We start from the raw sequence: 24,845 nt of genomic DNA on the forward strand, positions 1-24,845 counted from the left end.
AATCTTGTAACTTATTTATCACTCTATAGAGAATAACATCATCCGCAAAAAGCCTTACCTCCGATTCCACTCCTTTACTCATATCATTTATATATATAAGAAAACATAAAGGTCCGATAACACTGCCCTGAGGAACTCCCCTCTCAACTATTACAGGGTCAGACAAAGCTTCACCTACTCTAACTCTCTGAGATCTATTTTCTAGAAATATAGCAACCCATTCAGTCACTCTTTTGTCTAGTCCAATTGCACTCATTTTTGCCAGTAGTCTCCCATGATCCACCCTATCAAATGCTTTAGACATGTCAATCGCGATACAGTCCATTTGACCTCCAGAATCCAAGATATCTGCTATATCTTGCTGGAATCCTACAAGTTGAGCTTCAGTGGAATAACCTTTCCTAAAACCGAATTGCCTTCTATCGAACCAGTTATTAATTTCACAAACATGTCTAATATAATCAGAAAGAATGCCTTCCCAAAGCTTACATACAATGCATGTCAAACTTACTGGCCTGTAATTTTCAGCTTTATGTCTATCACCCTTTCCTTTATACACAGGGGCTACTATAGCAACTCTCCATTCATCTGGTATAGCTCCTTCGGCCAAACAATAATCAAATAAGTACTTCAGATATGGTACTATATCCCAACCCATTGTCTTTAGTATATCCCCAGAAATCTGATCAATTCCAGCCGCTTTTCTAGTTTTCAACTTTTGTATCTTATTGTAAATGTCATTGTTATCATACATAAATTTTATTACTTCTTTGGCCTTAGTCTCTTCCTCTATCTCGACATTATCCTTGTAACCAACAATCTTTACATACTGCTGACTGAATACTTCTGCCTTTTGAAGATCCTCACATACACACTCCCCTTGTTCATTAATTATTCCTGGAATGTCCTTCTTGGAACCTGTTTCTACCTTAAAATACCTGTACATACCCTTCCATTTTTCACTAAAATTTGTATGACTGCCAATTATGCTTGCCATCATGTTATCCTTAGCTGCCTTCTTTGCTAGATTCAATTTTCTAGTAAGTTCCTTCAATTTCTCCTTACTTCCACAGCCATTTCTAACTCTATTTCTTTCCAGTCTGCACCTCCTTCTTAGTCTCTTTATTTCTCTATTATAATAAGGTGGGTCTTTACCATTCCTTACCACCCTTAAAGGTACAAACCTGTTTTCGCATTCCTCAACAATTTCTTTAAACCCATCCCAGAGTCTGTTTACATTTTTATTTACCGTTTTCCACCGATCATAGTTACTTTTTAGAAACTGCCTCATACCTGCTTTATCAGCCATATGGTACTGCCTAACAGTCCTACTTTTAAGACCTTCCTTTCTATCACATTTATTTTTAACTACCACAAAAACAGCTTCATGATCACTAATACCATCTATTACTTCAGTTTCCCTATAGAGCTCATCTGGTTTTATCAGCACCACATCCAAAATATTTTTCCCTCTGGTTGGTTCCATCACTTTCTGAATCAGCTGTCCTTCCCATATTAACTTATTTGCCATTTGTTGGTCATGCTTCCTGTCGTTCGCATTTCCTTCCCAACTGACATCTGGCAAATTCAGATCTCCCGCTACAATCACATTTCTTTCCATGTCGTTTCCCACATAGCTGACTATCCTATCAAATAATTCCGAATCCGCATCAGTGCTACCTTTTCCCGATCTGTACACTCCAAATATATCAAGTTGCCTATTATCTTTAGAAATGAGCCTTACACCTAGAATTTCATGTGTCTCATCTTTAACTTTTTCGTAGCTTACAAATTCTTCTTTCACCAGAATGAAAACTCCCCCTCCCACCCCGATACTATTTAGCTGCAACCTAATGGGTTTCGTATATATTCTTTGCCCTTCTGGCGTTCATATTGGTATAGTATTCTTTGCCCGTAAATGCACGTGTGTGTGACTGATCATTGATACTCTCTCGATCTTTGGTTAGTGGTGCGCTATGTTTGAAGGTTAAAAATATTTTTGAGATCATGTATTGTTGCTACTACGCATCTAAACTTTACGCGCTATAATTTAAATATTGCGTGTATTTTTATCTTGTGACGTCCATTGAAATCGTCTCTTTCTGATCTTAAGAGGTAACTTCGAGTGAAGAAGTGCATTATGATACACACACAAGGAGTAGACTTCGTAGTCATCTTGTCTCTGACATGGTTGGTCATAGCTGTGATCTGGATATTGATTCAACTCTTCTATGTCATAAGGTATTATTAAATATTATGTTACCTTTTGCCTTCTTACGTTAATTGCTAAGCTTATTTTTCGTTACTAACCGAGCAAGTTGGCCGTGCGGTTAGGGGCGCGCAGCTGTGAGCTTACTTTCGGGAGATAGTACGTTCGAACCCCACTGTCGGCAGCCCTAAAGATGGTTTTCCATTTTCACATCAGGCCAGCCTTAATTAAGGCCACGGCGGCTTCCTTCGCACTCCAGGACATTTCCTATCCCATCGTCGCTATAAGACCTATCTGTTGTTGCAACGTAAAGCAACTTATAAAAAAATAAATCCTTATTCATTGTCAGTAGACCAGCTGCATAACGCGGTTGTTTAGGAGCTCCACACATCTACCATCGGGGTTGCTGGATCTGTCCACGAATCAGTCTATGTACTTTTAAACAGTATTTAAATATGGGAGATTTATTTATTTAATGGTTCAGTGAACGATTCCAGTACCGTATAGGATGATAATACAAAGAAATTTGATCACTTTCTTTTATATGTTCATGCATACATATTAAAATGAAAACAGTCATAGGTTACATTTTACTAGCTGGTTTGCATTTCTAGAAAGGAGAAAATGTTGCAAAAAATTATGTAAAATGATACTTGAAGTAGATGAGAGGACATGACAACTCCTTCCTTAATGCTTGCCAGGGACCCCCACCAACATACCCTAGAAATATTCTTATGTAGCCTATAATACAAAAATACTAAAACTGACACTTTGTCGGTCTCTGATATGTGGGCATTTCATGGGTGGCGATTCCAGACCTACTCAGCAGGCATACTTCGTAAAGAGAAGTCATATAAAAATTATGTAGAGTGTTACTTTCAGTAGATGAAAGGAGATATCTTTCTTTTACGCTTGCCAGGGACCCACCAACCTGCCCCCAGAAATATTCTTATATTTATATAAGAAATAAAACAGACTGTGTAGGTTCGAACCCCACTGTTAGCAGCCCTCAAGATGGTTTTCCATGATTTCCCATTCTCACACCAGGCAAATGCTGATGCTGTTCCTTAATTAAGGCCATGGGTGCTGCCTTCCCACTCCTTGCCCTTTACTGTCCTATTGTCCTCGTAAGACCTATCTGTTTCAGTGCAACGTAAAGCAACTTGTAAAAAAAAAAAAAATTAAAAAAAACTATATAAATCAGCTCAATGCCATTATTTGCTGTGCTGATACCTACAGCAAAGAGATTCCACTAAGAATGCTGCTGGAGGCTGTAGCAGTTCGTGTTCCACTGCCTGTCATAGCAACAGTTTGTAATGTTTATTTTCCACCAGGCCAGCCTCTTAGCATAAATGATCTCATTGATCTTATAGATCAGCTTCCTCGTTCCTTCTCTTATTGGGAGATTTTAACGCCCATCATCCCAGGGGAAGGGAGTTTGAAACATTAGTAACAGAGCTGGACTTATGTATTTTGAACACAGGCAAACCAACTCATTTCAGTGTACGTTACGGCACATACTCTCGCGTAGGCTTAAGTATATGCAGCCGAACGTTGGTTCTGCTGTTTCGGTGGAATACACACGACAATCTTTGTGACAGTGACCATTTTCCCATTATTCTTACTTTGTTACAACAAAAATCTGTCAAGGCCCCTCCTCGATGGATTCTTAAACATGCAGATTGGCCAAAGTTCACATGCCTAGGTGTCTTTAACGCTGATACCACGCAGACCGTTGATGCGAAATAACTTACGTAACACAAGTTATCCTTGCTGCTGCTGAGAAGTCCATTCCCTCCTTCTCAGGGCCTCCTCGCTGAAAACTTGTTCCTTGGTGGAACGAAGAAATTGCAGTAGCTATCAAAGAACGCCGTTGAGCCCATAAATGTTATCGTAGGCAGCCTACTGTGGCCAACTGGATAACACTTAAGAAACTCCATGCTAAGGCACGAGTTCTTATTCGTCAAAGTAAGAAAGCTTCGTGGGAGAGATATGTGTTGTCTATGACGTCACATACTCTATCATCTCGAGTGTGGACTAAACTTCGACGTATTTCGGGTATCCAAGGACCATCTTCTGTACCGGGAATTTCCTTTGCAGGCAGTCTCGTCACTAAACCTCTCTCGATTGCTAACCATCTCGCAAGTCATTTTGCGGATGTGTCTGGCTCCGGGAACTACCATCGTAATTTCCTTGCTCTGAAGCGGGAGGCAGAATGTCATCACCTTAGTTTTGCCACTCAAACTTCAGAGGACTATAACGTGCCTTTTACGGAGTGGGAAATCCGCAGTGCCTTGGCGGTTTGCAAGGACACGTCTCCTGGGCCAGACAGTGTCCATAACCAGATGCTGAAAGACCTTAGTGAGGGTAGCCTATATCTACTTCGTGTGTTCAACCGAATCTGGATAGAGAGTGAGTTTCCGTGAATTTCGCTTCACCCTGTATATATATCTGTATTCCAGGCAATGGCTTGTTCCTTTGTCACCTGCATTTTTGATTATTTAATTAGAAATAAGGCATTGGGAATTAGATCCACTGATTGTTTTAATCCTCATAACCATTTTTCATCACAATTTTTTTAACTCCAGTCGGTGGATCCTTTTTTTTTTTTTTTTTTTTTTTTGCTTTTCGTCGCACCGACACAGATAGGTCTTATGGCAACGATGGGATAGGAATGGCCTAGGAGTTGGAAGGAAGCGGCCGTGGCCTTAATTAAGGTACAGCCCCAGCATTTGCCTGGTGTGAAAATGGGAAATCACGGAAAACCATCTTCAGGGCTGCTGACAGTGGGATTCGAACCCACTACCTCCCGGATGCAAGCTCACAGCCGCATGCTCCTAAACCGCACGGCCAACTCACCCGGTGGGATACATTTTAAAATTTTAATTATCACATATCATGTCGTCCATCTCGTTCCATTAGGGGCCGATGACCTTCGATGTTAGGCCCCTTTAAACAACAAGCATTATCATTATTAGCTACTTCTTTTGTCTCGAGACTCGCTCTCAGCTGAGATTCGTGAAATATAGTGTTATCGTGAGTCGAACCTGGGCATCTGGTTGTTATCTCTCTTATCATGAGGTTCGAATCACTCACAGTTTGCATGTTTAGAGAGAAATAAACTTTCCTGTTTCTAAATACCTCCCCATTTTCACCTCCGGGAGACTGAATTCTCAAGAGTGCAGTTCAGCATGACCAATACACCAGGGAATCCAGCTATTCTGTGAAAGCCTTCAATAACCTTTCTTTGTTCCCATTGCGTATGTGGGAGTTTAACGAACTGTGGCGATAACGAGGCAACTACATCAGAAACCTTGTGTATTATGCGGCATGCTGTTGTTCTGTCAACATCATAGACATCATTGATCACTCCTTGAAATGTTCTCCTTGCATAAAGCCACAGTGCTATTAGAAGGCGATTTCTACGCAATACCATACAGTTTCTCCCAGTAGGGAATTCCAGTTTTTCACCAATTAGGCCTATATATAATTCACTGTTTCCTTTCATAATCGAAATCTTTGCTGGAACGAAACATAGCTTAGTTCTTCAAATGAATCCTGCCTCTTCTATTACTTTCCCTTCATTCCTTTCAAATTGATTGAGATACTGGAGATGTAACCTGTAGTTGTTAAGCTGCATTTTGGAATCATTGCCACAGAACACAAATAAATAAAACTTTACCATACGGTAGTTTTCTTAGATAACTGCTCCTTCACAGGCGTTAAACATTATACCGCAGTAAGATGTCTGTAAACTTGAAACTGAGATTGGTGCAACAGAAATGTATCTTTATCCTTGTAAATTATGAAGTTTATCGTGGTATTCTCAATACCGAGGTTGGTGCACATGGGCAATAGACTGTGGTGAGTTTTGTTCCGATTTTCAGACATGTCATTACATAGGCCCTACTTGAGGTTTTTTTACAAAAAACTGAATTACGATATTTGCTCATAAACACAAAGTTTTTCCTATTTTAGTCTTTCATTACTAATATAAATCCACCACTTCTTAATTAATCCTCAATTTCCTTTACAGGTAGTTTGTTCATTTTTTGTGCTGCTTACACTACTAACAACTAAGCTGTGCTGAAGGAAATACATACTGTAGTTACGCTAACACATCAGCACACTGTACATGTACACTCTTGTCAAGTCCAGCAGTCCAAACAGATCCCACGAGACTTGGCAGGCTTAAAGGAAATCCAAGTTTCGTCGCTATGGCTTGTACACTCAGTACGCATGCACTCTTCCTGCGGAGATGCGCAAACTGAACTGCTCGGCTTATTGCAAAGTTGCTTGGGGCAAGCAAGCCTGAAGTAGAACTTGTACACCTTTGATTGTAGGCCTTTTCAGTGTCCAGAAACTGTAATCACAAGATTCTTTCCATGTTTCTAGTACTTTTATGTGAGCATTCTTTTGCCAAAAATCAGATCCATAGCACTTCAATCTTTCTTGAATCCTTGTTGTCGTTCTTCAAGCAAAGGTTCTTTTAACTTCCTAAGTCTCATTATCTTTTCCAACAGCTTCAGGGTGTGTGATAACAGTGTTATGCCCCCTATACTTTCCGCTTTTCTATCTGTTGCCCTTTTTTAAACTGAGGAATAATGTTTTTTCCAATCTTCTGGGGTTTTGTTTTCTTTCCAAATCACTGAGAACACACTATATAGCCAATTTTTGCCTGGTATTCCAGCTGCCTTTATCATATCTGATGACAGATCATCGAAACTGGAACGCTTTCTATTTCGCATGTTCTGTGCTGTTTTGACTTCAAGCCATGTTCATGGGTTGGGTTTTCGGATTTCATCTATTCTACAGTTGTTGGTGGTAGAATTGTCTCCATCTCCATTTAACAACACACTGAAGTACCTCTTCATTTCATCTCTGATCGCTTCATCTGTTCTGATCAAACTACCATCATTTGTTTCCAGCGCAAGGATGTGTCCATATTCACTCCTTTTAATTTTTGCTACTATATAATATATTAGCTTCCTACTTCCTTGACAGTCTTCCTCTATCCTGATAGTAAAGTAATCCCAGCATTTCTTTCTTTTCTTCTTGAATTAGGTAATCGTTGTACAGTCAACTTCTTGTTCTGATATTCCTGTGCTCGCTCGTCAATTTCTACCTCATATCTTCTATCGCCCATTTTTGTTTTACTAATAGTAATATTATTATTTTTACATCCCACTAACTACTTTTGACGGTTTTCGGAGACACCGAGTTGCCGGAATACTGTCCCGCAGGAGTTCTTTTATGTATCAGTAAATCTATTGACACGAGGCTGGCGTATTTGAGCACCTTCAAATACCCCTGCCCTGAACCAGGATCGAACCTGCATGTTGGGGTCAGAAGGCCAGCACCTCAATTGTCTGAGCCTGGCTTTTGTTTCACTTGATCTAATTTTCTTTTCAGCTTATTACTTTCTTCTACTGTTGTCTTCATCTGGTCATTCCACCAAGGTGTTTCCTTCTCTGTCGGTTTTGCAGTTTTTTTCCCCACAGATATCCTCAGCTTCCTTTACGAGAGTCCTCATCCCAAAAGCTAAGTGCAAGAAAATGCCGAAGATCAAGACTTAGTTGTTAAAGGACTTAAAGAAGAAAAAGAAATACCAAGCAAGGATAACAACATAATTACCCAAAAATGAGCTTAGAGGTGTAGAAGAAGAACGGATCTTGTTCAGAAAAATCACCTGTTAATAGCCGATGGTTGCTATCTAGACACTCACTGGGTGTGACTTTGACATCACTATCATACCAACCATCTTTGCCATCAGTGATTATTTAGTGCATCATGGTTTCGAACTTCCCGTTTCAACTGTAACTTATCTCGTTATTTCATGACTCTGCCTCTTTTGGTACCATGTGTTTTATATACTTACTTGTTTTGCACGCAGAAATCAATCAAGTTGTCGCCTTTGAAGTTTCTGTTTCCAAAGCCATCATGTCCCGTGATGTTGTCACAACCTTGTCTCTCTGTACCATCTTGGGCATTCAGATCACACATAATTATGGTGTTCTCCGTTAATTGTTCTTCAAGTTCGGTTAGGAATTCTTCTTTCTCATCTGTGATACTTCCTGCTTGAGGCGCATATACTTGGAATAAAGTGTGATGCACATTTCCATCTCATCATCTCATCTGAATGATCCTATCATTCTCATAGGTGACATCTGTTTGTACATCTATATCCTTGTGAAGAAGGAGACCAACTCCATTTTAGGATTTACTCATGTTCCCATTCCAGCATAACATATACCCATTTCTCAGGGATATCTTTCCCGAGCCTTTCCGCTTTGTCTCACTCAACCCCAATATCCAAAGCTTGCGCCTGTCCATAGGTCTATGAATTATTCACATTTGTTAGTGAGAGTGAGAATGTTAAGGGTTCCAGTTCTTAGCTGTTTCTTGGTTAATGTCTGTCTCCTCCTCACCCGATGAGCTCGGGTTGGATGTCATAATTTTGTGAGTTGCTTTAAGAGTTATCACGTCGGGTAATTTTTACATCCAAAGCTTGTTTTAGTTTTGAAAAAAACACTAATTTACCTTGGTGCAGTTGGCTTGCTAATCCTAAAACAGCACAGGGTTTTCTGTCAGGGTACTCTCCTTTGGTTTGTCAGGTTTGGTACTAGCCACCGGACCCTCGGCCAGACAGTTGCAGGTCTACTGTCACATACGGTAGTGGGATTGCTCCTGACCTGACATGGATTATTGTGACGTTAGGATAATATTAATAATTCAATAATCTGGTCTTGTTAACAGTGCACCAAATTAATAGGAAATAAAGTTTTTATCGTTTTACATATTTATTTATTTTATTTATAAAGCACAGGATACAGCTACACTGAGCACATTTCACTTGTATACTGTCAACAGACTTATTAACAAATTTAAACTTTCATAATAAAATATAACAAACACAGCAAAGGAGTAACAAGATCAGGTACACAGCCCACTGATAACAAGTATCCAAGTTAAAAACCTGGAGAATGTCCATGTTAAAAGCCCAACTGTCATGGGTCAAGATGGCAATAAAACCCCTTCTCGTCAACTTATTCTTGAGGTGGTATTTGCACGCATCTGGAATAAGCTTTTACTTGACGCTATATCCCTTAATACAGTAGTGTTAAAGAGAGTTAGACGACGAATTATAAAAGATTGTTGAAGTATTATGTGCTGAGTGTGGAGAATGCGGAGAAGATCTTTGACTCAGGTGGAAGCAAGAAACGTAGAGAGAAAATGAAACAAGATAATATTCTGAGTGGGTAATGCCCATTGAAGATTCCATGTAAGAATCTCAGGTCTGCTGCCTGTTGCCTGATGTGACATTTATTTTCCTTATATCTGTTGCATATACTGATTTCTGAGCTTGGGGTTTCCATTCCTGACATTTGCAGCAAAGAAAGATACTGCTCTGCTTAACTGGTTTATACTGGAGAGGGGACGCTGTTGTCCAAATCGGAGAGCAGTAGATCAAGAGAGGTTGAATGATTGTGAGGAAGAAGTGGCGAAGAGCAGTGGGATCGCAAATTTCTGTGGAACAGTAGAGAATGCCTAGTAATTTTATAGCCTTGGTTGTAAATGTTTGTATGTGGTTCTTGAATTGTAATTTGTATTATACCATATCAGTGGCACGAACCAGTGACCCAGGCATGTACACTTGATATTTAATTTAATGCATTTTTTATTTGGCACGTGCTGTTATGAAAGGACTACTAATAAAGCCAGATGGGATGAAAATTTCAATTCAGTGTGTGAGATAGCCCGAGTGTGTCAGAGAGAGAGAGAGAGAGAGAGAATAACAGAGTGGTAGATGGGTCACGTTACTTTGTCGCAAGAAGCATGACTGCATTGAACCAACATCCCGAGCAATAGATTTCCAGGCTAGCCAGGGAGCTTTTGATGAAAAAATTAAATCACTTCCTAGGTCTACATTTTAATTAGAGAAATGAGAGCCACACTATGCCTCTACATAGTTTAGAAGAAAAATTTACCAGAAAACATGTGCTAACTATCTCTGATTTATGCAAATTATGCAGTAAGAACCTAAGTCTACAAAGGAATCTTCACTGGAACAATCTGCTGGCCAGATGGCTTACCAGGGGATTCACTCGCTTGCCTGGTCTGCAGAAATAATTCCGGACCGATTACATTAGAACCTGCGATCGAATTCACTTCTGCATGCAATCAAAATTCATCAAATTAAAGTAGCCACCTCTGAAGCATACTGCCTCACTGATCTTTGCGATATCAGTGGAATAAACTGTTATCCTTAGACGATAGGTTATGGGGTCAGCCATCGTGTATTCAGGCTAATAAAAGAAGCCAACCCCACCTCCACGTTCAGTCTTCTCATAGCCACGGGGCCACACCACATGTGCAAGATATACAGTTCAAAAAATTAGGGGAACGTGTCTTGTAATGTCTGGTATGTGAACGTTAATTTGGTAGGTGGGGTTTCCAATGGTTGTACAGAATACCTTCAGACCTTAGCTACTCAGGGTATGTCAAATCGAAGTTATACTCTATCTGTAGGCGAAGCAATGCATTAAACTGTCAAGTGACCCCTCTTCACAAAGTGAATAGCGGTGCGTCCGTGTGTTGTTGTGAGGTACACAGACTACTGTGGTTAGTTTAGCATGTTGTACGTTAACAGCACATCCCGTGAGGCCATGAGACATCTTAACGAGGTTCAAGTCGCAAGGGCCGTCACTTTTATCCAGGAAGGATGGACTTTTTGTCATTTTGCTGTGGATCTCAATGTCTCTCCGTCAGTTATTCACCGCTTGTGGAATCGCTACAATGAGACAAGCCAGTTCACAAGGAGGATTGGACAAGGTCGTGGACTCATGACAACCCCACAGGATGACCGATATCTGACCATCTGTTCATTGTGGCATCATTCAGCAACTGCTAGAGAACTGCAACAAGACTTCAGGAGGGTCACTGGAGTCACGGTGTCTGACCAGACAGTAAGGAACAGGTTAAGAGAAATGTCCTTATGACCCAGGCGTCCTGTTCGAGTGCCCCGTTTAACCCAGCAACATCGTGCAGCTCGCCTTCTGTTTGCCCATACCCACGTCAAGTGGGAACTTCGCCAATGGAGACCTGTGTTGTTCACAGATGAGTCCAGATTTCCCCTAACGCAGCGTGATGAACGTCGATGTGTATGGAGATGCCGTGGTGAGCAGTACATGCCAAATGTTGTCCAGGAAGGCAACCGATTCGGACAAAGTTCTGTGATGGTGTATTTATAGCCGTACAAATCTTGTCGTCGTCCGTGGTAATCTTACCGCTGCGGGGTACATCGAGCAAATACTGCTACAGCATGTGTTGTTTGCTGCATACAGTGTTGCCCTGAATTCGTACTCGTGCACAACAATGCCAGGGCTCATTTAGCGCACATCACCAGAGCTGTCTTGTGAGAACTGGACATTCAAGAGATGGAATGGCCAGCAGTGTGTCCAGACCTTAATTCCATCGAGCATGTGTGGGATACGCTTGACAGAAGTGTTCGTGGGTGTCCTGTTCCACCACAGGCTCTCCAAGACCTCAGACAGGCTCTCCTTAAAGAATGGGACCTGATACCTCAACGTGACCTCCGTCGACTTATACAGAGCATGCTATGTAAGTGCCAACCTGTGATAAATGCTCGTGGAGGACATACACCGTACTGAAGCTCTCCAACTGTGATAAAAATCCACTCTGGAGGACTGTTATCACTTTGTTTTCGCCCCTAGTTGGACATTTCTGTTTGTGTTACGAAAATGAACGTGAATCTATCAATGTTCTTCAGTATACTTCAACGGTAAAGAGGTGTGAGGTATTTTTTTTGTTCAAAAACATGTTCCCCTATTTTTCTTAAGCTGTGTATTTCCCATTGTATGTATTATATCGGGAGGACAGACCACAAATATAAAATTAGAAGGAATTTTAGCAGAAGCGATTGGGGTAAATTTTTATTCATTGGGAAGGATGTGAAGGAGTGGAACAGTTTACCAGGGGTAGTGTTTGATCCTTTTCCAAAATCTGTACAGATATTCAAGAAGAGAATAAACAGCAACAGAGAAAATAAATGAAGTGTTAGAGGGCATTCGACCAGTGCAGGTTATTGTAAATAAAAAAATGTGTGTGAACAAATTAATTCCATCCCCTGGTCTAAGGAGTTGGACAGACAAAGTAGGGGACTGCCTGTAGGGGTGAAGTACAGTGGGGACTTCGAGGGCCCTGGGACCGCTACGGTAGCTGTGAAGGCCCTTCAGGAACTCTGAAAAGTGGTGGCAAAAGGGGCTCTGGTTAAGACGCAGCAGGTCGTTATGCTACTTAGGTTCCAGAATGGGTAAGAAAAAAAAAAAAAGTAAATAAATGCAATGTAAAGTTTAATCTTATACCAGTAGAATAGTATCATTTGAAGTAATTCCACATACTGTATATCAGTTGACTATATTTGTAAGTAGTACAGGAGATATAAGTAGAATTTTGTAAACAATATAAATTTATTAAGGATGAGCTGTGTGTTTAATAGAAAAAATTGTTAGCGTAAATTGTATAATATTGTATTATAGGAAAATTTTCTTCTCTTGTTAATTTAATATTTAGTGCTTGGCAATAATGTATTTTAGTGTACCATTTGCCACCGAGGTAGACACCTCATTTGCAAATAAAGAGATTTTGATTTAAACTTTGGGACACACAAAGATACGAGCATAACTGAAATACACTAAGCTGCAAGTGTTAAAGATGTATGGTACATTTGAGTCGAGAATAGAGGGATAAAGCATATGCTGAGCCGTGTATGCCCAGGTTCAGTAGTTAATGACCCCAATCATAAAAGGAGCTGATACTATTGTACCATACAGGTCTATGAGTTTTTTTTTCTTCTGAGGCACTAAGTGTTTTATCTATGACAGTGTAGTGGAACTCAGGACTCCAGAGGTGAACTGCTAAGACCAGAATAATGAACTCCCAGTGGTTTCATCCTCCATGATAAGATAAGCACTCCCTTAAATAATATATATTCTATGCATGAACACATAAATAATGTTGGCCTATGTAAATGTGTATATAAACGTTAGAATCTAGGATAGGCTGGGCGCGGCTTAAATGCTAGTATGCTTGCAAATTGGTTAGAAAATAACCTTTATGTAGATATTTAATTGCTTAATTTTTTTTTTAGGAATTTCATTATATTTATATTTTCATGTAAGGGATACATTTAATTTAAATAGGCTTGCTAGTTTATGGAGTGTTGTGTCTGGAAACCATTGTCGAGCTATAAATTAGTCATTACCTCTGAAGGTTTTTCATAGATAAGGTAGTAGAATCCTCTGTCTCTTACCTGAGTGGTAGTTATTATTGTATTCCACTTGTATGAAGATAGGTGGACGAGATTTGAAGCCATGCCCACCAGACAATAGCTAGCTATTCTTTGTGAGAGCAGGTAGATTCCCCAGATGACTAGAAATCCTCAAGACATTAGCCTTATTAATGCTGGAATGTGTGTTAAAATGTGTGGTTTTGGGAACCTACCAGTATATATTGCTGTTGATCTACAATTAATTATAAAGAGAAAGAAATAATTGTGCAGAATAGATACGGAATTCTGCCCTGTATTATGAGAATTGAAAGAGAGTAAAGATATGTTTGTGACAGAAAAGGCTGTGAAGGAATGGGCTGTTTGATGATACCCTTATAAGTATAGGAAAGGGTTAAAGCAGTAGTTGGGGATTTATAGGTACCCCAAGGATTAGTGACCAGGAGCTCACGTCTTAGAGTCTCGCCCATGTAGAAGGGTCGGCTGTGCATTTACACTCCCAGGAGGTTGGGTTGTGATTTCTTCAAAGGTTGTAGGCCTACCGTGTTTATTGTGTTTCAGATTTATGTCATGGTTGTATTTTCACTTTGATTTCTTCTGTGTTGTATGAGCACTGTAACGGACTCCTTCGGTACAGTGGAGTCGATATTTTGGTTGTATTGTCATTGTTTCATTTTGGTGTGTTTTGGAGGGGATATTTTTTGTTTAGGAATATCTTTCTAATCAGTTTGGGCGTATGTTATTTCCCTTTGCTTCTGATCCCACTGTCGCTGGGATTTTTCATGGTAAAGTGCCTGCATATATTATAGTTAATTTTGCGTTTGTGAATATTTAGGGGACTAAAACTAAACTAAAATAACTCACAAATAAGAACTTTGAAAGATATTGAAATCGACCCTGAGGCATAACTATGTTAAGTATGAGAATTGTAAATATAATTTTGAATTTGCCATTTTAGCATCTGAAAAGGGGGTACAATAAAGCCGCTTTTACCAGATTTAGCTGTCCGCTTCTCATTCGTATTGGTTTGATGTTCCCTGTCTCCTTCCCACTTTATGTTAATTTTATATTGCTCTTTGGAACCGTACACCCCTGATGATATGCTGGAGCACCGAAAAGGGGAGGCGGTAGGGCATGGTATTGAATATTACATGTAAGTCATGCTGTTGCATAAATACAGCAATGGTCTTGTTGAGTAGGTAATATGATGTCAGTAGAGGAGATTTATGTAAGGTTTACGGTCAATGTGGCTGCATCTTTCAGGACTGGGAATTAGTTTCCAAGTACGGCACCAGTTTGAGAGAATATTAAGTGAGGTCTGCAAAAGAGCTGCATCCGCTGGACTCATCATCTCCCTGAATATCGTGTAATCATCAGCGAGGAATAGGGTATTTGCTGTTTCACTGAGTTTGGATGGCAGATCGTCCACAAAGAAGGAAAACAACAAAGGGTTTAGAGCACTGCCTTGTGAGGCACAGGAGGTAACTGGTAACCGTGAGGATGATGTGCCTAATATTACCACACTCTACCAATTGTTATGTAGGAAGCCAGCTAGAAGGGTCAGAAGACTTCCATATATATTAAATCGTTTGGAGAGTTTATGGTGCAGCAGTGTGTAGTCCACAGAATCAAAAGCTTCTGAAATGTCTACGTAGCAGATATCCAGCTGTAATTTAGCTGCAGTGGCTGTAATGCAGAACTATGCAAATTGGCCAGGTTAGTTAGACAAGAGCCACCTGGTAGGAAATCATGCTGGTTGGTTGAGATATAAGGTGAAACTAATGTCGGAACATGCTCGTATATAATTTTTTCAAAGGTAAAGTATAGTGTGGGGAGAATAGAAATTTATGAAATATCGATTTGTTGCCTGATTTAATTAGTGGGACAATATTTGCCTGTTTTCAGGTCATAGGCAAATAGTCCTTGGAAAAACATCTGTTAAATAATTTAGAGAGAGGGACACAAGCAAATAATCTAGATAGACAGGCGCAAAGGCTGCTGGCAGTATTTTTCAAGGAAAGAGTACCTATAATGTTGGGACCAGTCATTTTATTTGAATGAAGAGTGTAAAGGAGGTTTTGTACTACTCAGAGTTCTGTTTGGAATTTTACCAATAGGAGGAAGTGGTTAGTTTTGTGAGAGAGGAGATAAGTTGGAGAAGAAATACCTGTTGATCAGTTCATTGTGATCGGCACCATGTGTTGTTGTATCGTTGTGCCTCACAGGCAGGAATCCGCTCTATCCTTCTCCTCGTGTTGATGAGACTCCCACATTGCTTGGGGTTGCTCTGGATGTTTTCAGTGACTGTGTCTTTGTGAGTCTTATAGTCTGTTCTGACCATAAAACTTCTCGTGGCAGTGGATTTTAATGAGAGTATAGTGAGTGTGGGTTAGGAAGTCTTTCCAGAGGTGCCAAGCTCTCTTATTATTATTTAGTATCATTTTGGTCTCATGTGATATCCAGTGTTGATGTTTGTTGGTAGTAGCCCATTGTGCAGGTAAGAAATCTTTGATTGCAGCTTGCAGCCAATCATACAGCAGGTCAAGAACTTACTTGATATCAGCTATTTCGAGAGGTCCCCAGAAGAGACATTCCAGGGCACAACAAATTGCAGGCCAGTCAGCACATCGCCAGATGTAGGTAGGGGAGGAGAATGTCCTGTTGTGAGGTTTTGAAGAGGGGTGGGGGTAGACGGAATATAGCATCGAGGGACTCGTGGTCACAAAGGAAAAGGTTTCAGTTTGGGGTTCTTGTGTTAAGTTCTGATGAGGAGGGCATGAGGTCCACTGCACAGTGGGCCAGGAATCATCTAGCTGGACAAAAGCCGTTTGGAAGGTTTATTGAAACAATATTTTTCCCTATGCATTCCGTTTACCACCGTCTGAATTACATTAGCCTGAGTTTGTTTTGACTCTCACTGTCATAAATAAAGATAAAAATAAATACTGAAGTTGCGATGCGTCAGCCACTTCCTATAGCGCGCCTCTTGTTTCGTTACTTGAAAAGGGACTCTCTTGTGATAACACAGTGAAGAAGAAACGCATTATATTGTTAACTGTACATATAAGCTTTCAGCAATTTTGATGTTGGCTATAACGATTCATTTGCCCTGTTTAAGTTAATGTTAGATTTTATAAAATTGTAGTGCCTTACGAGCAAGAAATGACAACCAACAAAAGTATGTTAATATTTTTTATGCGTTGATTAATATGTTCAATATTTAACTGATCCATCCGTGTTGCAAGGTTTCATTCATTTTTATTGTTAGCCTAATTATATTTTGCCAATGAATTGATTTAATTAAAGCGGAACATGCTTCCAATTAAAATTGATCCTCAGTATTGTCGTTTATAGATTAAGAGTTAGAATGGCTTCAGATAATTATAAGATACAGATTCTCATAACGATGATAATAACGTGCTAATGATTGCCATGAATTGTGACCGGTGCCTGATTGAACCTGTTGATATTACTTAAATCCTGTTGATATTACTTAAATGTGTGCAACATCATGGAATCTAAAATAAATAAAACGATCATGGACATTCGAAAAATGCATTACTTTAATCTTGGTATTAGGTTGTCACAAATGGTATGTCTATAATAACTATCGGAATTAGAGTCATTGCGTTATACAGAGTCAGTTGTGACCAATGAAAAAGTAATGATCACTTTCAAATTCATTAAATTCTCGTAGACTTACAAAAAACTTGTTCAAGACCACAACATATAGCCTATAGTGTGCTCTTCAATTACCATCCTTAAAATGTTGTGCATATCTACAACATTTCTTCGAACCCCAATTATTATTTATTTATTTATTTTTTTTTTGCTAGGGGCTATACGTCGCACCGACACAGATAGCTCTTATGGCGACGATGGGACAGGAAAGGCCTAGGAGTTGGAAGGAAGCGGCCGTGTCCTTAATTAAGGTACAGCCCCAGCATTTGCCTGGTGTGAAAATGGGGGAAACCACGGAAAACCATCTTCAGGGCTGCCGATAGTGGGATTCGAACCTACTATCTCCCGAATGCAAGCTCACAGCCGCGCGCCTCTACGCGCACGGCCAAGAACCCCAATTATACTTACACTTTCTGACACCCAAGCGTGAACGGTTACAGGTTTTTCTGGTCGCCAAGCGTGGGGCTCGAGCAAAATTTTGATCACTCAAACGGGATGCATGAGCAAATATCTTCAATATATTTGGTCATCCAATTATAAGACTCGATTAGGCATGATTCATGGCTTGTGATAAAAAGAAATTATATTATATGGAATAATATACATTTTATATGGAAGGCATAGGCACGATCAATGAGATGTCTATAATTGCATGACAAATTTTAAATCTTGATATATGATATCCTGGTGGATGTAAGGCATATGCATTATTGTTGAGGCTTAATTTAAAGTTTGCAGATAAGATATAGGAAGAATGGACCGAAAATTTTAAACTTTTGTTGGTTGAGAATGGCTTACTGAGGATGACACAATGCTGGGTCGAAACATGTCTATTTATGTGTGAAGTTTTGTCTTAATTGGACATAATCGTCGCCATAAGACCTATCTGTGTCGGTGCGACGTAAAGCCCCTAGCAAAAAAAAAAAAATTGGACATAAAATATATACAACCTATGAAAATAAAGTTTGGTGAATGAAGTCAGAAGTGTCGATCTGGCAACACTGGCGACACACAACGATGCACCTGCGTAGCAGCAGGTTTTGACCACCTGGTCCCAACGTTCTTCAGTTGAGCATCATGTGCGTGCCGTGTAAGACCTGTTTGACACAGTGCGTGTTTAGTGCGTTGGTTCTGAACTGCGAACAGGAACGTGAACGATCAAAAGATCAGTGTACAGCTTTGTTTTAAGCTTGGCAAGACACCGAAAGAAATGCATGTGATGCTGGTACGTGTTTGTGAAGATCAAGCACTGTCTTTGAAGTGTGTGTACGAGTGGTTCGCCCATTTTCAAGGAGGCTGGGAAAGTGTTTCAGACAACCCCTGTAGCGGAAGACCGCCGACCGCCGTCAGTGATGAAAACCTTGAGAGGGTAAGGACATGAATAATGAATGATTGGCAGTTAACTGTGCGCATGATAGCGGATGAACTGCAGATTAACCATGAATCCGTGCGACAAATCATTTCCCTGAAATTACGGAAGAGGAAAATGTGTTCTCGTCTTGTGCCTCATCAGTTGACTGACGATCAGAAGCAGGCATGTTTAGAGACTTCACAGGATTTTGACGAAAGGGCGGATGCAACACCAAATTTCTTGAACTGTATTGTCACTGAGGATGAAACTTGGTGTCTCGGGTACGACCCCGAAACGAAACGGCAAAGCATGGAATGGCATTCTCTGGGATCCCCTCGTCGGAAAAAGGTCAGAGCCAGAAAGTCGTGCATCAAAACGATGCTCAGCACCTTTTTCGATAGTCAAGGCATTATCCACAAGGAATTTCTACCTGAGGGAATGACGTTGAATGCTGCACGGTACATTAAAATTTTGACCCGTTTCATGAAACGTCTACGCAAGGTTCGACGTCAGTACGCACAACAAGGTTCATGGTTTTTCGTCCATGATAACGCTCGCCCACACACAGCTAATATCGTCAAATAGTTCATGGCAGAAAAGGGGGTGGTGCAACTTGAACATCCCCCATACTCACCAGATCTCAGTCCTCCAGACTTCTTCCTATTCCCACGACTCAAACTCGCTTTGAAAGGAAAGAAATTTGACGATATTCCTGACGTCCAACGAAACGTGACGAGGCTTTTGAACTCCATCCCAAAGGAAGCCTTCTTGCAAAGTTTCCAGGATATGTATCGCCGATCTCAGCGGTGCATATTAATGGGAGGGGACTATTTCGAAGGACATTATAGTCACTGTCGTGCATTGTTCATCTATGCTGATAGTACAGGACTATTCGCCGAACTTTGTCATAGGTTGTAGTATTGACTAGTAGGATTAAAATAGTTTTGTACAATTTTGAAAGAAGTTCAAACATCAATACAGATTTAACATGAGATTCATAGTCTGTGCCGGCCCCATAGTATAGGGGTAGCGTGCCTGCCTCTTACCCGGAGGCCCCGGGTTCGATTCCTGGCCAGGTCAGGGATTTTTACCTGGACCTGAGGGATGGTTCGAGGTCCACTCAGCCTACGTGATTAGAATTGAGGAGTTATCTGACGATGACGCGGCCCCGGTCTAGAAAGCCAAGAATAACGGCCGAGAGGATTCATCGTGCTGACCACACGGCACCTCGTAATCTGCAGGCTTTCGGGCTGAGCAGCGGTCACTTGGTAGGCCAAGGCCCTTCAAGGACTGTAGTGCCATGGGGTTTGGGTTTCATAGTCCGTAATAGGCACCTTTATACAACGAACATCATCATCATCGAATTCTTTAATCAGCTTCTGTTTTTCACTTGCATTTTAACTTTTCAGTACACACTTTTTCTCCATTGCTGTGACATTACTGTGCTGAACAGGGCTCAATTAAACCAATAGGTCAGGAATTTCCAACATACACATTAACCCTTATTGATGTAAGAGATGTCTTACATACCTTGGAATCTCCTTCAAGATGATATGAATTATACATGATAAACCAATATTCATTTGTTCTGATGCAAATAACGTTCTGCTGCATAAGCGGCAGTCAAATGAAAACTGAACACCCGCTACAACATGACCTGGAATGGTTGTGTTCAAAAGTATTTACCAAAAGTGTTAATACATTTATCCTACTGGGAAACAAGACATTCAGTTCCAATTTTATGAGGTATGTCGCTGACGAATCAACAACCGCACCCACTCTTGCACTTCCTCGTCCAACTGAAACCAATGTCTATGAATATCATTCTTCCCCGTGATTCATCACTTTTTCCGGATAAAGCCATCAATCCGCCCTATCACATCAGGAGTAATGGCTCAATGGACCTGTCCTGGGCATGTCTAGTCTTGCAGTGATGTGCGCCCTTCCTGGAATCTCCTATGCCACTCGTGTACACTCGTCATGGATATGCAGTGTTCGCCATACACAGCAGACATGCGATGATGAGTTTCGCATACTCCAGCACTCTCAGCCACCAGAAAATGAACCACACTTCTCTGCTCTTCTTTGCTTGCCTCCATTTTTACAACTGGAGGAACACATTAAACCTGTCCGCGCACCAACAAAGACATAACCCAACAACTGCATGCACCTGTGAGTTGTCACTATGCACTTCTTCTACCACAGCGATGTCGGTATCGATACATAACAACAGTGTTGCCACCTTTCATGTGGAATGTGTGGTATGGCGGGTGTACGGTTTTCATTCCACTGTCCCTTGTACTTAAATTTTGCACCTTTAATTAGAGGTTGGATTGAAATTCAGGTTGGCACATGGGCAACTACCACCCGGTCTCAACATTAAGCCAAAGCTGGTTTCCAGCTTGATGTTTCAAAAGAGAGCGCAACATCTGAACCTCGGGGCCACTCGGAAAGGCTCGGTACATCTCGGCTTGACTCGTGGTGTGAACAGCGCTCCAGCACATCTCACTACGAGGAGTTCCAAGTGTATAATATACTGTTATTTCCAGTTTTTTTTTTTTTGGAAAATGACACGATATTCAGCAGAGAGAGAGAGAGAGAGTGTGTGTGTGTGTGTGTGTGTGTGTGTGTGTGTGTGTGTGTGTGTGTGTACTGACAGAACTGTACTGTGTCCATAATTAAGTTACAGATAAACGCGAGCTACAGGAGCTTTGGATATGTACTCTTTGCTGGGTACATCCAAGGGGTCATACTGTTAGTGAGCATGGCTATATCGAGCTGCATAGCATTCTGGAATTAAACTGGTGCGTTATTGAACAAATTAAGATCAGGGGATTCCAAACGTCAATTTCTCTGGGAATGAAGATGTAATTAAAGGAAACAAATAACTAATTTTAAAATGTTTAGTACATTTTAATATGAGAATTTATGAAAGCGAATGGTGGCTATGCGATTGTAAGATATTGAGTAAGCTATCTGGAGTCTTATCTCCTTTTCTCCAATAAAAGGTCTGTGTGGAACACAAATGGCTATGATGATTTAAATAATATTTATAAGGCAGCCAAATATCACATCTATTCTTGTTATCATGTATGTGAAAAGAAACTTAAAATGTTTGTGAAACCTTCTGGAATAGAATTTTCTTTGATAACTCAATAAATGTTTTCGATTCAATAGCACAATGCAGTACATTTAGTCTCGGCTGTATGTTTTCTAGAAAAACACTTAAGGGCTTATTTTTCGTAGTCATGACGAACACCTGGAAAAGTCAAAAAATATTTGGTGCAACTTCAGCTGAAATTCAGGATGATTTGATTTTTGTAAGTGAGGGTGCAGGCTATTTCCCATGATATAAAGGACATTTCTAACGCTTCTTTTGTTTCACTGATATAAGGTGAAACTCCTGATGTAAATAGTAAAGAACAACTCTCTACAGTCTCTTGATATGTAACCGGCAATTGTAATATGTATTTGTTTAACAGATATCGGTTCTGACAGAGTCCGGCTCGTTGGCTGAATGGTCAGCGTCCTGACCTTCGGTTCAGAGGGTCCCGGGTTCGATTCCCGGCCGGGTCGGGGATTTTAATCACTTCTGATTAATTCTTCTGGCTCGGGGACTGGGTGTTTGTGTCCGTCCCAACACTTTCCTCTTCATATTCACACAACACACTACACTACCAACCACCACAGAAACACGCAATAGTGATAACATCCCTCCATATAGGGTTGGCGTCAGGAAGGGCATCCGGCCGTAAAACAGGGCCAAATCCACATGTGCGACACAGATCGCACCCGCGACCCCACAGGTGTGGGAAAAGCGGTAGGAAAAGAAGAAGACGAAGAAGGTTCTGACAGAGAGGCAGATGCTCTCTTGAACCACGTTCTTAGCATATTTAATTATTTTTCTTGCAGAGACAAGCTTGTTGCTGAGATGTAATCGAAAAACAACCAAGGCAGGGGAGCATAATGGATTGCAGTCAAAGCTCTTATTCATTCAGCCATCTTCGTTCACTGCTACACCCACCTGCTATATCTTGTGCTCTTGCAGTCAGCTAGTTTCATCAAGGAAGTCACACTTTTCTTCAATCAGTCACCACTGATCTGCATTTAGGTCTGTCGCCCAGGGGGCAGATTCCCTATCTGTTGTTTACCTAGTCTTTTCTTAAATCATTGCAAAGAATTTGGAAATTTATTGAACATTTCCCATGGTAAATTATTCCAGTCCGTAACTCCTCTTCCTATAAATTAGTATTTGCCCAAGTTTGTCCTGTTGAATTCTAGCTAATTTACAGGAAGGGTAGATTTTGCTTGATGATGCTTGTTGTTTTAAGGGGCCTAACATTGGGTAGATTTTAGTTGATAAAATATAATAAATGCTATCTCTATGATCTTGACTCTTTAAACTGCTCTCCTGTGCACTTATTTGTTTGTACCTCTCGTGAACTAGATAACATCAATGTATTGCAATGTATTGTTTATATAGCATTAGGGAATAAATTAAAAATTATTTAATATATATGTACATTATTTTTACTGTCTGTTCTACATACCACTTAATATTATATTAGCAATGTACTATGCATTATAGAAAAATCAATATTGCCATTTACCGGGCGAGTTGGCCATGCGGTTAGGGGCGCATAGCTGTGAGCTTGCATCCGGGAGATTGTGGGTTCGAATCCCTGAAGATGGTTTTCCATTTTCACACCAGGTAAATGCTGCGGCTGTACCTTAATTAGGGCCATGGCCGCTTCCTTCCCTCAGTGCGACTTACAGGAAATAGCATAAAAAAGAAAAAATGTATTGCCATTTTTATTTAGGTACCATTCTAAAGATTTTTTTAGAGTATTAGCTAAATTACATACCCCAGTCTAAAAAGCAAACTTCATCATTGCACATCACCACGTACTGTAAGCAGTTTACTGAGGATTGCGAAGTAGTCTGAAGTAGGGTTTTAACCTCTCCAGCCAGTAATATTAATTGACTGTGCAGTACCCCTACAGCTGTAAATAATTCTAGCAAGTTACCACAGTTTTAATTGCCAAAACAGACATTGCAACATCTTCTAAACTACTTGTCCAGTCTTATTAAAAATTTGTAGAATAGAATACTCCCCTCCTCCAGCTCTGGATCACCAGAAACTGAGGAGAGGGTATTGGCAATTAGGCATATACCTATTGCAGTCAGAACAAACTAACGAACAAGCAGACAACAAAGACCCTAACTTGAAAGGAATACACTACAGAGTACATATTGATGAACACAAATAATACTGACTAGAAAATACACAATATGTAATGAATACTGACAGAACTGAACAAATATTAAAACAGAACAAGACACTAAAATTATAATTATTATCGACTTTCCTTTGTCGTATCCTAAGGAATGGACAGGCTGGGCACTAGGGTTCAAATATCAGATTGACCTTGATTGAAAACACTTTCTAACACCATAAAAATCTTACTCTAATTTATTCTAAAAAAAATTGTCAAATGTACCATTTACAGTAACAACAGCACACCTGCATTTATTCTCCTCTCAAAATTGATCTTAATTAATCAGTTTGTCAGTTTCTGACTTCCTTACAAAATATACACACTTCAATGTTTCACTATACAACACTTAAAAATTCTCTAAAGTCTCTTAACTAGTTGATACTTATTTAGGGTTTTGAAGCTTCTTTTTCTTGCTTCTCTCTTAAATCCTCGCTGTAGGGTTTCTCTGAATCTTCCCTGACGAGTTCAGGACTCGAACACAGAACTCCGAACTGAGGTTACAGTCTCCTTAAACAGTGAGTCTTTATGTACTGTCTTTATGCTTTACCCTGTGGGACACAGCTAACCAGTTCTACCGATTGGCAGGCTTAACTGCTGTCTGATCTGACTAACTCCTTAAACTGCTATCTTCACTGTCTATTTTCTACATAGTGACGGCTCTCTGCCAAGTGGCCTAGTGGCTATTCATTCCCGAGAGACCGCTCCTTTCCAAGTGAACAGAATGACCACAAGTCTCTTTTGTCACTCCCTTTTATCACTTCTCTGAGTTTCTAGAACAAGTCATCCCCTACTACAATGTTCAATGTTCTCTAACATCACTGATTTGTTAGCTTCCTATTGGTTACTTCAAGTATGGTCTCATCCATCTCCTGTACATACCATATAATCCTGAATACCACCCGCCACCTAATAAGACCTGCACCCTACCGAGCTCGATAGCTGCAGTCGCTTAAGTGCGGCCAGTGTCCAGTATTCGGGAGATAGTAGGTTCGAACCCCACTGTCGGCAGCCCTGAAA

General features: G+C 40.4%; 1 protein-coding gene across 4 annotated transcripts in view; it reads left to right on the top strand.

Moving 5' to 3' along the window:
* The first annotated feature begins 1,912 nt into the window (after positions 1–1,912).
* The window catches only part of LOC136863185 (uncharacterized), a 185,985-nt gene continuing 163,052 nt past the window's right edge, over positions 1,913–24,845 (top strand). For all 4 annotated transcript variants that reach the window (XM_067139541.2, XM_067139542.2, XM_067139543.2 and 1 more), the window contains exon 1: positions 1,913–2,241. In XM_067139541.2, coding sequence (XP_066995642.2) covers positions 2,141–2,241 — 101 coding nt within the window. In that variant the 5' untranslated portion in view covers positions 1,913–2,140. The remainder of the gene's footprint in view (positions 2,242–24,845) is intronic.

The sequence above is a fragment of the Anabrus simplex genome, chromosome 2 (assembly GCF_040414725.1).
Source record: "Anabrus simplex isolate iqAnaSimp1 chromosome 2, ASM4041472v1, whole genome shotgun sequence".
Classification (NCBI taxonomy): domain Eukaryota; kingdom Metazoa; phylum Arthropoda; class Insecta; order Orthoptera; family Tettigoniidae; genus Anabrus; species Anabrus simplex.